The sequence below is a fragment of the Thermobia domestica genome, chromosome 14 (assembly GCF_964235325.1).
Source record: "Thermobia domestica chromosome 14, izTheDome1.hap1.1, whole genome shotgun sequence".
NCBI classification, from domain to species: Eukaryota; Metazoa; Arthropoda; class Insecta; order Zygentoma; family Lepismatidae; genus Thermobia; species Thermobia domestica.
In genome coordinates this window covers 103,204,316-103,220,656 of record NC_137467.1, presented here as the reverse complement: position 1 = coordinate 103,220,656, position 16,341 = coordinate 103,204,316, and the positions used below count along the sequence as shown (strand labels likewise).

Genomic DNA, 16,341 nt, shown 5'->3' with positions numbered 1-16,341 from the left:
TTTTTTAAAAAGTAAATTGGCAAGAGCAACGCAAGTAGATACTAGTCCTTTTTACTCTTAAACAACGAAGGTGTAAGAGATTTGTTTGCTTCCTCCAGAACACTTTAAAATACTGTCTGGAAAATTGTGTGATCAGATTAGGGGCCTATTTAATAACTAATTTGCAAAACAAATAAACAGAAAAAATAATATTAGTGGAATAGTAATGAAAAATAAGGCTTGTTTTGCAAAAGTTACATTGAAATCGGGAATTAATGAATAACTTATATTTTTAATTCCACACATGCTATTAAATGTATGTTATTACTCTTAGAAAGATAGTGAATACTATAAGCATATGCTGCGACATTTAAAGAAGTACTTTTGCAGCTTCCCGAAGCATGTTCGTTGCATGTACAATTTTCACTTTCTTGGAATACGTACATCAAAACTCGACAATACTTAGAATCACTCCAGTTATACAAAATAATCCTAAAACATAGAATTAAGTTGAATTCACTAAATTTAATTGTAGACCCTATATAGAAAATTGTATATGTACACCCCTAAACTCGTATATTACACTGCAAATATTGCCGCGCCTTTGACGTGGGAAACCCGGGTTCGATTCCTGCGGGAGCTCATGTGGTTCGCATTCCACGTTAATCAGTAGGTCCTTGTCTCATATAGCCTCACTGCTGAACGGTATGTTAAACTCAAAAAAAATCAAATCAAAATATTTCTTAGTATTAGAAAAATGAAAAGACATGTTAGGAACTTTCGATTTTTGTGCAATTAAAGAATAACTTGTGATTCACAAGTTGTGAAGGACTTCTTTTTTGTACGAAATGTTATCTCAATTTGTACCAAAGCGGCTGACTAACATATTGAGCCCTTGTAAGAAGAATGAAAATACACTCGAATTATGGCGCTCCAATAGGTTAATTTTTGGGCCATTTTTCGTGGTAATTAAAACGCAATTCCTATAGCTTTCTTAACTGAACCGGAAGACAACCAATACGTACTCACGGGACGGCAAATATTTTATGGCACAATTGTTATTCTATGAACCATTAATACATACAAAAACTTAATACTTCCAAATGTAACTATATACATTAATGGGTAATTTCAAAAAAGTGGGGGGGCAACTGCCCCCCTTTGCCCCCCCTAATCGCCGCCCATGCCCTAACCTAATGTAACGTAATCAAACGTAACTTAATCTAATCCAACCAAATATAACCGATTGGAGTACGTTTTGGTACATTTTTTTTCGATTTTCAAATTGGTCCTTCGATACATCAGTAATTCCCTAAATTTACGTTAGGTTTGTTTGGATAATTTTTAGATTAAAAGCTCTGTTTTACTTCTAGAGGTGATAACTTGATTTTGTCTTTTTGTGAATAGTTGTTGCATAATACAGTGAGAAAGTGACCCACAACGTTTTATTAATGCAAAAATACTTAATAAAGCGAGGCGGTATACAGGCTGCACACCTACAATCAATAGAACGCTATTTCCAAAGAGAAATCCGTACACGAAAGGAGAAACCTCAGCGCGATGAGTGGTAGGCCCGGTTTGAGTCTCTCCGCCACAACATACCTTTCATTACAATATTTTCATTTATAATTTTTACTTCATTGATTTTTATTTAAATCTCATTTTTCAGGAGGTGCGTGAACCTTGTACTTTAAAAATTCAGAAAATCATTGACGGTTAAAATCCTTTCTCAAATAGTTGATGGGAAAACGACAGCCTGAAAAGTCCGTATTCCGACGGATTGTTGCGGCTTTTTTTTTCTCCGAAGAAAGCGTTTGCCACGAGCAAATTTTGAGTGCATAGAACAGTGTTGTTCCTAGTGGTCCTGATAGTGAAAAATGTGCTTTCAGGGGGAAAATGTACTGACTGTTATAAGTTTTTCACATTAGGCCCACAGACGTGTTAATTAAATTATTCTCAACGGGTATTATTAGCTGGTTACTTGTTATTTCTAGGTCGCTTTCAAGAATTTGTAAGTCATTCCCAGATACTTTCCCTCTATACTTTCCCTCTATCGTACTGAGAATTGTAGAAATGTACTGCATATGTAGCGAGTGCAACATTACTGGTGGGAATCGGACATGATTTTTATTGCATGGCTACGCACTTTTTCTGCTGTTTGCGACTACTCGGAAAGGCTACTTTCCAGCGGTAGCGCCGGCGCTTTTAATGCGCCTTTCCGAGCAGTCGGCAAACAACAGAAAAAGTGCATAAAATGCGTCGGCGGCGCCATCGAATAGATGCCTTGCCGAACAGTCGGCATACAGCCTGAAATAAGCATTAAATGCACCGTCGCCGCCGTCAAAAAGAGGCCTTGCCGTGCAGTCGGCAAACAGCCGTAAAGGCTCAGTAAATGCGCTGGCGCCGCCGTCGAAATGAGGCTGGCATAAGGGATCGGTAGAGGGTCGGAAAGATGTCTTTCCAACTGTTTTGCCGACTCTGACCGTCGGCAATAGTCGGCAAAAGGCATTTTGTTTTACGACTTTCGACCGCTTGCCGCCTCGGCAAAAGGTCGGCAACTTTGAACACGTAGATCGTCGTGCCTGCCTACCGGTGACCTGCCACCGTCAACGGCGGCAATTTCTCTTGCCTACCGCGACTTCCTGATGGGGTTACCAGAGCTTATCAGAACAATAGCCTACCAACGGAGGTGAGGTTTCGGCTAACCTCTGAAATGAGCAACCAACCAGTTGCATTCGATCCTGGAGAGTACGTATGACCTAGTCACGGCCTCAGAGAGGTAGATAGTGATAACTGCTGCCCCTACCGGCGGAAGTGAAGCTTCGACTAACCTCCGAAATCGGGAACTAGATCGTCCAGGATATGAGATTCGTTGTACCCCAATACGTACCAGAGAGGGTAGTTGGTGTGTCCAGGAAAGCGGATCCAGCCTCCTACCGGGAGGATGATCCCTCAAAGAGCGTTTCAAGCGTGCTCTTGGGTTGGGAAGGGATACTCGTATTTTAACACATACTCATTCCTCAGAGTAAGTGAGGAAGTGGAAGCAATCCTTCATCCTAGATTCTTCACTTTTCTTCACTCGGTGTTGGATTCACGACCATACCAGGAGAGCCCCGGCTCCTAAATGGCTATTGTCTTTAAAGGGAGACAGTCTGCATCAGGCATTGGATCTGGTAAGGTACGGTGTACCTCGTTCGCAAATTAAGAAGGTTCCGTATTACTTGAACGGCCCTACTAAGGGAGGGTGTGGTTGTCCCTTCCAATGGTGGGCTACACTTACCACTGCGTTCGGAAGGTAGCTTAGCTACAACGTGATCCCTAAACACGTTAAAGATAGACAGCCCTGTATTGCTTAGGCGAGCCTACCAGGGGTAGTGTCCCAACTCACAAATGAACATGAACTTAGCAGACTGTCTATATCAGTCATTCGCTCTGTTAGTGTACGGTGTATCTCCATCGTAATTTCAGGACGTTCTATATTGCTTGGACAATCCTAGTGGAAAGAAAATGTCAACTTACTACATGCAGGGTGATTGAACGGTGATTGTGGAAAAGCGTTTATTTCGGGTATCTGGGTAGAGGAAGCTATGGAGGATAAAGGAGAGTGAACAATAGAAGTAGACAGGGCTGGGATTGAACAAGTTCCCTCTGGCGTGCCTGGAACCCCCGGGTTTGGTTGGACTTTGCCCAGCTGTGGTTATACCGTGAAATTCGGTAGTTGGACTGTGGTTATATCATAAAATTTGGTGGCTTATCTGAGTGTATTCCAGGAATTTGGGTAATGGTGACCTTTGGCGATAGGTGAGATTGGCTTTAAGCTCAAACAGCATGCCTACAAAGCACGGGGGATCTGACTCGCTAGCAGGACAGCTTCAACAAGTAGCAGACACTCATTATTTCTCTCTGTCTGCGCAGTGCGCTATCCCACTTCGTTAGAGAGCAGGAGTTATATCGGAAATTGCTAATCAGGTAAAAGGACACACTTTGATGGTGCACGTAGTGCGCAAGGACAAAACTCAAAAATTGAGGAATGTACCGGATGCACCTATCGTGACCAGTCCAAAACTTAGGCCAAACGGCCACAACACGTCACGTAATGTAAATATGAAAAGAACCAATATTGTAGCCCACTTAATAAAAAAGAAAAAAGCTGAACTTGCTCTAATAATTAGTAAGAGAGATAATGTCTATTCAGCAACTACTGTCATTTTGAATTTTTGATGCAGACTGAAAGGGAAAGCTCCATGAAATTTTGGGGACTCTGTATAAATACTTCTTTTCTAGTAGTCTATCTTTGGAGTAAAATTTAGCTTCACTCTACTTATTTCTGATATATGATGTTTTGGGGAGTTTATTGACTGGGCTACACTGAGAATGTATTACCATATGGAGCAGGATGAGTTAAAATAATATTAAGTATTTCATTTTGAAAAGCTACTGAAGAAAAAGTTCGGTTGGCTCGCACATCGGTCCTACGAATAGCTTTCTTTAGAAAACGGCATACTCATTTTCTCAAAAAGCCATAGAGTATAGAAGAGTGTGATTGAAGCTATAACCGAACGTCAAAATCCTGAAGAGACTGTACAGTAGTTACGCACTTAGCATTATTGGAGTCAACTGATTTCTAAAAAATTAAGGAAACGATCGGTGAGAACATGCCTGGTAAATAATAATAGTAAATATCATAATTTGTATGATACAAATTTCTATCGCAACATTTAGCATCTAAATAACACATTCTGGTCAGGGCCTAAGACACTTATTTATTAAAACAAAAATAAAGTGTTATAGTTTCGACAACTTGTCGTTGTCTTCATCAGACGCTAAACATTGTGTAAATCAGGCTGAGTATGTGACGAACACAACGATAAGTTTTCGAAACTGTAACATTTTATTTTAGTTTTAACAAATGTATTAAACTCTAGTCAGAACGTGTTAGTTATTGTGGTGGTGGGGATACGTTCTCCATTTGTGACAGGGTAATGTGCTCAGCTTCCATGGCCTCGCTATTACCAGAAGATGAGGTAGCAAAACCCTTTGGCTGATTTTCTCATCAATTATCCCACAGGTATCCATTTCGCAGAGACTGGATGAACTCTTAATCCACACTTGAACTTGGGTAAGACGCAAAAATACTCCTCACCTAATCGAGCGCCGAAACCGGACTATCCTGTTATTAGGTATACCTCTACCTTTATCAAAGGGGTAGATGTAATTTCACAATAAATGAAAATTTGTTCCATAATCTATGATTAACATCTTTCTATTCACCCAACAGTTACATATTAATATGCATTTCCAGCAATTAACTGATTTTGTTTACCAGAAATAAGAAAAACATATATTAATGTGTAGATGATGCATTGCGAGAATAAATTGTTTACTATGTGCTTGCAGAGAAACCTGTATATATATTAGTCTATAGGCACTTTTTAATTTTTGAAATATAATTTTTTATCTTAACAATTAAGGGAGAATGTGATTATATTATCTTAATTAAATGACAGATTGTTCTTTACATCTTAAATAAATGACAGATTGCTTTCTATTTCAAGCAGAATATTAGTATGAATTCCCCTGGGGCATCTTAGCCCTTCCCAGTGGACATGCTGTTAGGATACGCGCCTACGGTTTCGATTTGCAGTTAGAACTCCTGTGATTCAGATCCTACCTCTCCCGATCTACTCTTTGAGTCCACGTTTCATCTTATATCTGCTTAATTATGAGACTGGTATTCTGGAAACAAAAGTAAAACTTTGAAAACGAAATCATATGACTCATTTGTTATGTTGAGTCAATTGAGAAGTAGAAAACAATCTTTCTTCCCATGCATTTTAAAATGAACTGAAATGCAACAAGTTTTAACAGATGTTCCACGGGTTAGAAAAAGGAAATATTTACTTTACTTAGGTAACAATACGAAAGGAATTATTTTTTAATGAAAAGGAAGAAGAGGTGTGAATGCTTAATTCAATCATTATAAATAGTATGATAAAGTTTAAAATCAATTTCTTTTCCATTTCATAATATATGCTTTCTCCACGATTATTTCTAAAATTGTAGTAGTTTTACTTTACTCTACATGAACATTTTACTGCAAACATGAAAGTATAGGACAATTTGGAACTACTCATATTATTAGGCACAAGAAGGAAGTCAGGATCCGAGATGAGACATAACATACTGTAGATGAATTTCGTAACTATTAAACCGACAAGTTGCAGGAAGCCTGTGAAATGTCAACGAAACTCAAAATTCTGAAAGGATAGTGATATGTTTCATCCATTTGAATCAAAACATTCTTTAGCGGCAATCTATGAATATTTATTAAGATAATGAGCTTCACTTTTAGTGGTAAACACAGCAAGGAAAGCAAAATGTAAGGATATTAAACGAGAAACGATAAAATTTGAATTTTTGGTCGATGAAATACACACTTGCTGCTGGTATGCGACACTTAACAACGATTTAAGAGGAAGGGAACAAACAATAGTATTGGAGGTGATAGGTCATTAAGTAGAGCTTAGTTGTTTAGCCAGTGCTGAGGCTCTATGAGATAAGATATATTGTCTACAAAAGATTAGGGATCGTCATCCGGGTTTTATCCAGGATTGATACACCTACTGAGAACCAAATCAGCGAATACACGACAGAAAGCACGAATGTTAACCACTTAGCTATAAAGGGGTACGCGGCCTACAGTAATACTCCAGTCAAAAATGAAGTGGAAAAATAAAAAGAGGAACATGTAGTTTGTAAGATGATAGATAGCAATAGTACTTATATATTTTTAATTTCACACACATTATTTCGAGACTATCGAAACGAGACCAAGGCGAGATTCAGAATTGGCCCTTGAGACGAGGCAAGCATCTGTTGATAGAGACAACAGAGATCGAAACGGCGATTGTCGACTCGAGACGAGGCCGAGGTCGAGGTCAATAACTGTCAACAGAAACGAGAACAAAATCGCATGAAGTTTCTTCTCGTCTCGTATCGATACCAACTCCAAGCCAAACAGGAGGTAGAATTTCCACTCCTCTCCTTTCGAGCATCTGGAAATTTTTTATATTCCACCATTGTTTTGTACCTATAGATGGTCAAGTGTACAAAATAATTTAAATTTTATTATGTTCACTTGCTCGTCATTATATGGAACAAAATGGTAAAACATTGATGGAACAAGTACCTAAGAGACAGGTTAACCGTCATAAAACAAACCTTGAGTTCATTTCTCTGTCACCTTAATGATAAGACTGTTGTTTGTCATACATTCGTATCTTCTAAGGATAAACTAGATTACAATTGTTCACTCTAATTAAACAAATATGATCATAAGTATTTCAGATATCAGTTATTACCGAACGTTAAGATATGACGAATTTTTGAATTTTTTGTTCTAAACTAGGAGCAAGTTAGTAAATACTGCTTTAAATACTTTACCAAATTATATTTTACATGTAAATTAGATTCCACTTCATAATCAAAAATTTGATTATTATTGTGCAGTCGCCCCATGTCAGTCTGAAAGCTCAGATAACGCACTAATTAATGGCGCAATTGGAGATGTCAGAACTGAGAAGTTGCGCCCAGGATTTTGTAAACATTAAGCTTGGTAGAACATAAAGTACGGGATCTGACCTGGGTTGCATTCAAATCAAATCAGACATGTACAAAAGAAACAGATTGTGATGTCGAAGGGGTTGAAAAGGGTGGAAAGGGGTAACTTTTAGGATTGGTTAATCTACTCGCACTTACTTGCAGGTCTCCACGTTTCCTTTTCGACGATTCTTTCTGTGGATTGATGTCCGTCCATCCTTCTCTCTGATCAGCTGGGCGTCCAGATGGTCGTGAATTAAGGGTCTACGAAATCCGGGCAGAAAAACTAGCGTTGCGAATACATCAAATTTAATCAAAATCGGAATTGCTCTTTAACGAATTATCCATCGTAGACGATAGCTATAATGTTAGCTAAGACAAGTTGCTCTCTAGGTTAGAGCAAGGTAAACTTCTCGTAACTCGGAATTGTACCTCGTGCTCCTACATGTTGACTCATCTCTCATACGATCCGGACTACCTCTTCCCAAAAGTCTCTCAATGGTTTTGTTCGATGTCCCTCCGGGTTAATATTCTGGGTCGTTGACTATTTCTTCAGTTTCGATGAAAAGTGCGTGCTCATATATTAACCAACGGTGAGGTGATGATAGGAATGCTGCAAGAGAAGCAATCTGTCGTTTTTATTGATTAAGAAATTACATGTGTTGAAGAAATTAACAAACACCAAGAAAACTTCCTTGTAAGAAAAGTAAATGAACTTAGAAAAAAGAATGAAAAGTGATTCAACCTTAAATAAACGATGATGCTTTTTACTGCATAGAATTTTAAAATAAAATGTCCCAAAGTCCGAAATAAAATGCATCATTATGTGTTCAAATACACATATCTCCACATTATTATACTTACAAATACTTAGTGTGTGGTTCCATAAGTTTTGAAAATAATATCGTCTGATACGTGGAAAGAAATTCTATTAGTCGTTTTTGATTAATAACGAGGAAATGAAATAATTTTTTAATCGCACCTACTTGAATATTAACATTTATCCTCAATTAGTACTTAAATGTGTCTCCATTTACTCGAATTTTCTGTCTACAATTAATTGTGCTAATACCGGTGGATTATGATTTATTGATATTTACAAAGATAACGTACTAGTTGGTAAGCAATTCCTTGAACCACTTGCGATAAATTCCATAGTTTTCAAGCTAGGGCCTTTTGAAACGTGATGTTTTGCTTTTTCTGCGGTTGAGAACGCTGAAAGGAGGCATTTTTGGGCTCATGTTTAGGGAACTCTTTTCGTTCGTTTCATATACGAAATCACTTCCAGGATATAGTAGGATGTTTTTTGTAGCTTATGGAGCAAAGAAAGTTACTTAATCACCGTGCAGGTTTTCTCTTGGTTTTCCCGTTAACTCCCGTTTTCGTTATTGCTCCTTTATCATTCGTCTCATCATCACCGTCTTCTTTAGCCGCAGTGCATAAACTTGTGGCGTTAAACTAAAGAGAAAAAGAAATTACTTATGGTACATATTTAACTAGAACAAATTTCTAAGGATAAAATTCGAAGTTGATATCTAAAAAAATTTATTAAGTAATTGTATTTTTGTTCTCTTTTAGCAACAGCGGCATCCACCTCTTCTTCTGGGATGCTTATTCCTAGTTTTGCCCTTCCTACCTGCAGCCAATCTGATCGTAACAGTGGGTTTTGTAGTTGCTGAAAGAGTACTCTTTATTCCCAGGTAAGCAGAAATTGTTTTTTGTTTTGTATTGTGCTAAAACTCAAATTCGAATTCGCAGTTTTGTGATATTTGCATTCAAAGTGGAAAAAGTGTAAAAAGTAGGTCAAACAAGACAGCGACCGATGGTGAAAACCCCCTCTCACCGAAACACCACCGTCATAAGAAAAGAGTCAGCGTTGTGGCGAGCCCAAACATTCGCGACATAAATTTTGTTTTAAAAGACAATTAAAGAGGGACTCGAGAAGATTCGTTGCTGTGACTTCGAGACGCGAGGCTGTACTCTTCGTTCTTGGTGTACAAAGTTATATTGTTAACTACAGCCATTATGTGCTGTATATCAGTTTGTGCTTCGGCTATCTAATAGATTCAGTTTGTTCGCGTTATCTGGTGTTTTATGTTGGTGATGTGAGCATCAAAACAATGTCAACAAACACATTCACACAAATACATTTGTGTTGTGACACTTGTGTTAATGCGTAAAAATAACCAAATGAAACTGCAAGCGAAATGTCACATCGGTGCTAGCGGATGGTAAAACACCTAAGACATTCACGAAAGTGCCACTATTAACGAACGAAGACAGTGTCATCTTCCTTTACATTTTAAGGAGGATGAAGTTAGTTAGCCGTATTTAAGCCACTTAACACAGGCTCAAACGCGGTAGCTAGGGCAACACGCGACTCGACCAACATATCAAGAAAAGATGTACATCGTAGTACATGAAGTACGTGGGAAAAGCCAATAAGTTCCCAAAATACTAGCTTCGTGTTGCAAGAAGGACTTGTTACAGCAGCAAGAACAATATTTCGGAGAGAAGAAGGTCGTCGCAAGCTACAAGACATCTACTTTATGTCTTCAAATTACCAGATCGTCTCGCTAACGGGAAGAGACGAGGCCAACGGGGGAACATGTCTCGTTAACAGGAAGAAGCGAGGCCAACGAGGGAACAGAGGCAATGGAATCATCATGGGAGCAGCAAGGAACCAGGAAGGACTGACTACAAATGATGACATCATGGTTTCATTGACGTGCACAAACATTCAAAATAAGGCCTATATCAGAATTTCGGCGGTAACTATTCAAAATTTTAACAAAAGAATATTATACAAAAGTGTATAAAATTTTTAAAGTGTGCTTATGAAGTACATTAAAGCTGTCCATCCAACTGAAACCTACGTACGTTCTTTCTACTCCAGAAGATCTTGTCAGGTATGTAAACAAAGTTTTAGTAACATGTTTCTCTTCCAGCTGTTTTTGGGGTTGTCATGAACCAGCAAGACATGATTATGTTGTTGTGTGTGAGTGATAGTATTGATTCAAATTACCTGAAGTAAAACCACAGAGGACCCTGAAATTTAGAGTCTCAGCTAAATTATCATTTAAAGTAAATTCATTTTGTTTAATTAATTGATTTATCACTTATTTTATATTTGGTCTACCGAATTCAATTTTGCTCTACCGATTTTGCATAAGTAATACGTCTATTTTACATAATACAAATCAGTGTACATATTAAGTATTCATATTTCATTTCTTTTCCTCTCCCTTTTCGATCTCTACACTTCCACTCTCACCAGTTGACTAGAAAAAGTTGGCCAGTTGGCGGGCACAACCACAAAGAAGCAAGTTCCTTTTGACTGCCCGTAAGCTTTTCACACTGCCCGGTACAACGCAAGTTATGTCGCACAGGTGGAGGTGGTCTAGCTCGTCTGCCAGTTCTAGTGTGCTTCCACTGATAACATGAATACGCCACTTCAATATTTGTCTCATTCACCGCTGTCTGTTGCAAGATGTTGCGTTGTCAAAGGGATTGTGTGAAAAGTCTGGATTTGTTAACGTATATTCCTCGTGGTCGTGTGCATTTCTGTCAATTACTTTGCATTGGCAAATCGTGTCAAGTAAGTTGAAATGCCTTTCACAAACGAAGAAGCATTTGATATGCTCATGGTGTTGGGTGAGTGCCAATGAAATATTTCCGCTGCTGCTCCTGTGTATGCTGCTAGGTATCCCGACCGGAAACGTCGTTCAAGACATGTTTTTCGCAACCTTGCCGAACGTCAACGCAGAAGTGGAAATGTTCAGCCTTCTAGCAGTCACAGGAATGAACGCATAGCTCGGCCTGTTCGAGACAATAGGTCTGCTGATGTATTTGCAGCCTTGCATATTAATCCTCGCACGAGTATCAGGCAAGTTGCTCGCGATTCTGGTCTAAGCGCAACTACCATGTCAAGGATTTTGAAGGCTAATATATTTCATCCATACCATATGTCCTTGCATCAAGAGCTACATGGCACTGATTTTCAAAGCAGACCTTAATTTGGATCCCCTTTTTGGGTCATGCACTTTTTTTAGACCCCTAGTCACCATGTGGCATGTCATTGGTAAGCATGTGTTTTGCACTTCCCGAAACTGTGACGGTGCTTAAATTACCTAATTAGTAAACTCCGTATACTCTATTTCGCGCACCTTCATGTTTTCGAAAAAAAAAAAAAAAAAAAAAAACAATTGCTACACGGAAAACGGTAGGTAGTACGGACAAATGTTTCATAGGGCAATCATATTTTTCCCCACCTTTTCGAATGTGATTTCAAAACATATTGTTCCCATTTGAAAATTGCAAGACCGGCACATGTGCCACCCATTTCACCACGAAGGGGACTTTTGGGATTTTGTGAGTAATTTCTACGGATTCTTTGGACCCACATTTGTGATGCAATTTTTTATTTCAACTTGATAGCATGTACCGTTCTCGAAAAAAGGTAGTGTCTAGGTCGCTCTGGAACACCATGTGTTATTGCACTTACACAGGTGGAAAGTTCTTGCTGAAGCCATTGTTACTGTCAAAATTGAAACCTTTAGTCATAATGAATAAGAAGCTGTAAATTGCATTTGGACATTATATTAAATGTAATTGAAGGGTTTAAGAGTTTATCATTATGTTGAATGAGTAATACGTAAAGTTTCAATCAGGAATCAAACATTGAAAACATTATGGTAACTATTGTATAAAGTGTTATTATGTATCAGAACTGTAGGTGAACTATCAAGTAATTAGTAAGTGTTATCCAATATGTATTATCCTTCATTGTAACTAAAGCCCGGAATTAATGGGGAAATAAAAGCCCGAAAAGGGCTGGAAAAATTGCAAAATAAATACAAAAATGGCAGGTAAAATGCCAAAATAAAATAAACAAGCAAACACGAACTTAGTTGGTAAAGTAGATACTAAAATATGTAAAAGCTATAATAGGCTATGATTAGTTTACTAATCGAATAAAATGTTTCATTTTGCAGTTAGTACTTACCACTTAAAATTCTAGAAACTTGCGCAACCCGTGAAGTTACGACATCTAACAATTCATTCGCCATTCTTCAGTAGTAACAGCGAAATAATAACTTAAAAACTGGTTCAATTATGTAAATTTAATTTAGCCGGAGCAGATTTGCTCTGCTAATTTTTGTCATAATATTGTGGTAGATCTTTTAACTAACCTTTTCCAGTCTTTGAAATGTTTACCACTACTTATTCTACACAACTGAGTAGCGTTAAAATATCGTCTACTCTGATCTATAATCAATTTGAAATCACCATATAAACCATATTAATAATCATTTTTTTCTGTTCGTAGCAAATGTCGTTTAAACTATAAGAATTATATATAGAACTCATATTGATTGTATTAAAATCTTTGAAAATTTCTTTCAAGCAAAAGTATTTAAGCGATACTTTTATAATTACATGGAGGTTTGCACACCGAGCATTCTCGGATTGCTAAAACTACTTAAGCCTTTTATGGGTAATGTCCATAAAAAGTTAAACATTAAATTACAACATTTTCTTTGTATGTCCAACTATTATGTAAATCATCAATTTTTAATCAGTTAACATGTACTTTACTATCTTGCATTCATAAAAGTTTTTCTACAATACACTAATCTTTGTATTTTGTTTTTAATATATGCGGTTCATATAAATGTTCTTTTATATCTACATTGTTCAAATCTTGTATTCTGTATGTTGGTGGATTAGATGGAATAAATACTTAATAATAAATATTTCTGTTAACTAATTTGGTGTATATCCTTTCTCGAACAAACCTTTAGATTTACTTACGTGACTGTAATCACCAATTTTATGTTTAGGTTTATCATGTTTATATTCTTCCTTATAAAATGTTTCCAATATTATTTGCTCATTTTTCTTATTGTACATGTTTTATCCAATTATTCTGTGTACTTTATTATTATACTTAGTAACCAATTCTTGAAATGTATCTACCCATTTATAATTTCTTAGTAGTGTTCTTTTCTATATGTTACGTTTAAGAAAAATGTTAATAAAATCTTTTTCATCACTATAGATTGACTAATGATTAATGTTATATTTCTTCTCGAACTCTCTAAAGTGTTTCTTTATAAAATTATTTAAATAGGTAAATTTGTAAATTGGTAGGTTTTCTAATTTCTAAAGCTGATTCAAATGTTTCTCTAACATTCTTTCCACTCTTATCTTTAACTGGAATGGCAAGCATACATTTAGTGATGAGCAAATGCAAGACCAAGACCAAGACCGGGGTGTCTTGGTCTTAGTCTTGCACACCCAGTCTTGGTCTTGGTCTTGGTCTTGCATGCAAGAGTCTTGCAAGTCTTGCCTTTAAGAAATCTGAAGCTTTTCATAGGTAAATTTTACTCTGGATATGAGGCATAATAAACTCTACAATGCGTCAATAGTAATGGAAATACAGTGTATGTTTCTAAATGTAATATAGTTTAACTTCGTGTAGGTCTGATAATAGTGTACAACATAGGTCTGATAACAGTGTACCTTTATTTTATTTAAGGTGCCCACGCTTCACTACCTATAAGGTATGCCTAAATCACAACGTTTTGTAATCTTTCAATATTTTTTAACAGATCCAACACTCCACTGGTTCCCAAACTGGGCAGGCTACCCCTGAGATGCATGAAAGATAAACAAGACGGCAGAGATTATTGAAATACCATGAACTGCAAAATTATTTTTACACTCTAAAGGCGTCAGATCTTTCTTTTCAACCACGATTAGTTAATCCTTGTATTAAACAAACTTTCAATTAAATATTGAAATTTCGTTTTACTGATTCCAATATGTACTCTATGAAGCAGAAACATTGATATTACGCAAAAGCGATGACAAAATTGCAGGCTTTCCAAACATGGGCATGGAGAAAAAAGGAGAGAATTAGCTGTGTTGAACGGAAAACGAATGAGAAGGTGTTAGAAATATTAGCAGAAGGGGAAAATTTTTTTAGATATTGTTAAGAGGAGGAAGAGGAACTGATTAGGATATTGGCTGAGGAGGAGGAGGAACTGATTAGGATATTGGCTGAGGAGGGAGAGGAACTTATTAGGATATTGGCTGAGGAGGAACTGTATTATGAGGGACGTGCTAGAGGATATTGTGGAAGGAAAGATGGGAAGAGAGCGAACGAGACTAGCTGAAGAAAGGAATTAAAACAGAAAATTGCTACGTCAAGACGAAGAGACTAGCTGAGGACCACCGAACGTCAAGCCTTCTCAGTTGCAGCAAGTAACGTGTCAATAATGACAGAATACCTATTATGATGATGATAGCAATATTGACCAAAAAAAGAGAGAGAAAATTAAAATAATGATTATAATAAAAACTCTTAATATTTTAGAATAATTTGAGTGAAAACTGAAAACGACTCAATTGTGTATGTATTTGTGTAAACTCAATTTATATAAATGCTTTTGACCTGTATTAGAAATACAAAATAACAGCATCAAACTCCAAATTATTTGAAGTCTCACTTGTGAATATAGATTACTAGCATCAATTACCCACTTCGTTGGGTTAAACTAATAATAATAATAATAATAATAATAATAATAATAATAATAATAATAATAATAATAATAATAATAATAATAATAATATATTTCGTTAGTCAGTCCCTTTTTACTATTAGTAAAGCGCTGTCTAATATCGGTCATTTTCGATTATTTTTATATTTCTCTCCTCCCCAAGTTGCGGGTCTGAATTTGGATTTAAACGGCATCAGAAGTTTCACTCTTCGTCTCAGAGACCCTGAAAACTATGGATTCGTCACTAATATCGGTCATTTTCAATAAACTTATATATTTCCTCCTCTCCCATGTTGCGAGGCACGGCATTGGAAATGTCCTTGTTCATCCCAATGACCTCGAAATCTATAAGTTCGAATTGATAATGGTCATTTTTGTTCATTTTTATATATCTCGTTCCTCCCCCAAGTTGTGGTATTGAATTTGCATTTAAACGGGATCGAAAGTATCACTGTTCATCTTAGCCACACCGAAAACTATGGATTCGACACTATATTTGGTCATTTTTAATCATTACCCAAGTATTATGTGTCATTTTCGATCATTTTTATATCTCTTCCCTTCCCTCCGCCGAATTTGGATTTAAACCGCATCAGAAGTGTCACTGTTTATCTCAACGACCCTCAAAACTATAGATTCCATTTTAATATCGGTCACTTTCGATCATTTTAAAATATATTTCCCCTCCCTCTCCCCTAAACTGCACCGTCAAAGTGATATGACAGAAACCATCTATGTTGAAAATTTGATTGAGATCGATCTGCTGGTTCAAGAGTGATGAAGTCACAAAGACAGCACTTATATTTTTATTTTTTTACATATATCTTCCCTTTCTCCCTCCCCTACGTTGCACCGTCAAAGTAAAATGATAAAAATCGCTCGAGGCCTGAACTTCATCTATGTCGAATATTTTATTAAGATTGGCCGGGCGTTTCAAAAGTGATTAAGTTTTATTTATTTTATATATACCTCTCCTCCCCTCCTCCTCCCCTAGATTCTACCATCAAATTGAAACAAACTCTAAAACACTTTCCAGGACCGAACTTCATATATGTCAAAATTTGAGATCGATTAAGTTACAAACTTAGTCACTTTTAATTTTATTTATATTGATTTTTGTACATCTCCTCCCTCCTCCCCCTACATTACTCCGTCAAAGTGAACTGACAGATAACATTCCAGGCTTGAACCTTAT

At 36.9% G+C, this 16,341-nt stretch overlaps 1 protein-coding gene across 1 annotated transcript in view; it reads left to right on the top strand.

Moving 5' to 3' along the window:
- The window catches only part of LOC145670275 (protein O-mannosyl-transferase TMTC1-like), a 2,166,608-nt gene that overhangs the window by 1,352,645 nt on the left and 797,622 nt on the right, over positions 1 to 16,341 (top strand). Inside the window, exon 8 of the mRNA XM_081738705.1 lies at positions 9,157 to 9,278. Coding sequence (XP_081594831.1) covers positions 9,157 to 9,278 — 122 coding nt within the window. The remainder of the gene's footprint in view (positions 1 to 9,156; positions 9,279 to 16,341) is intronic.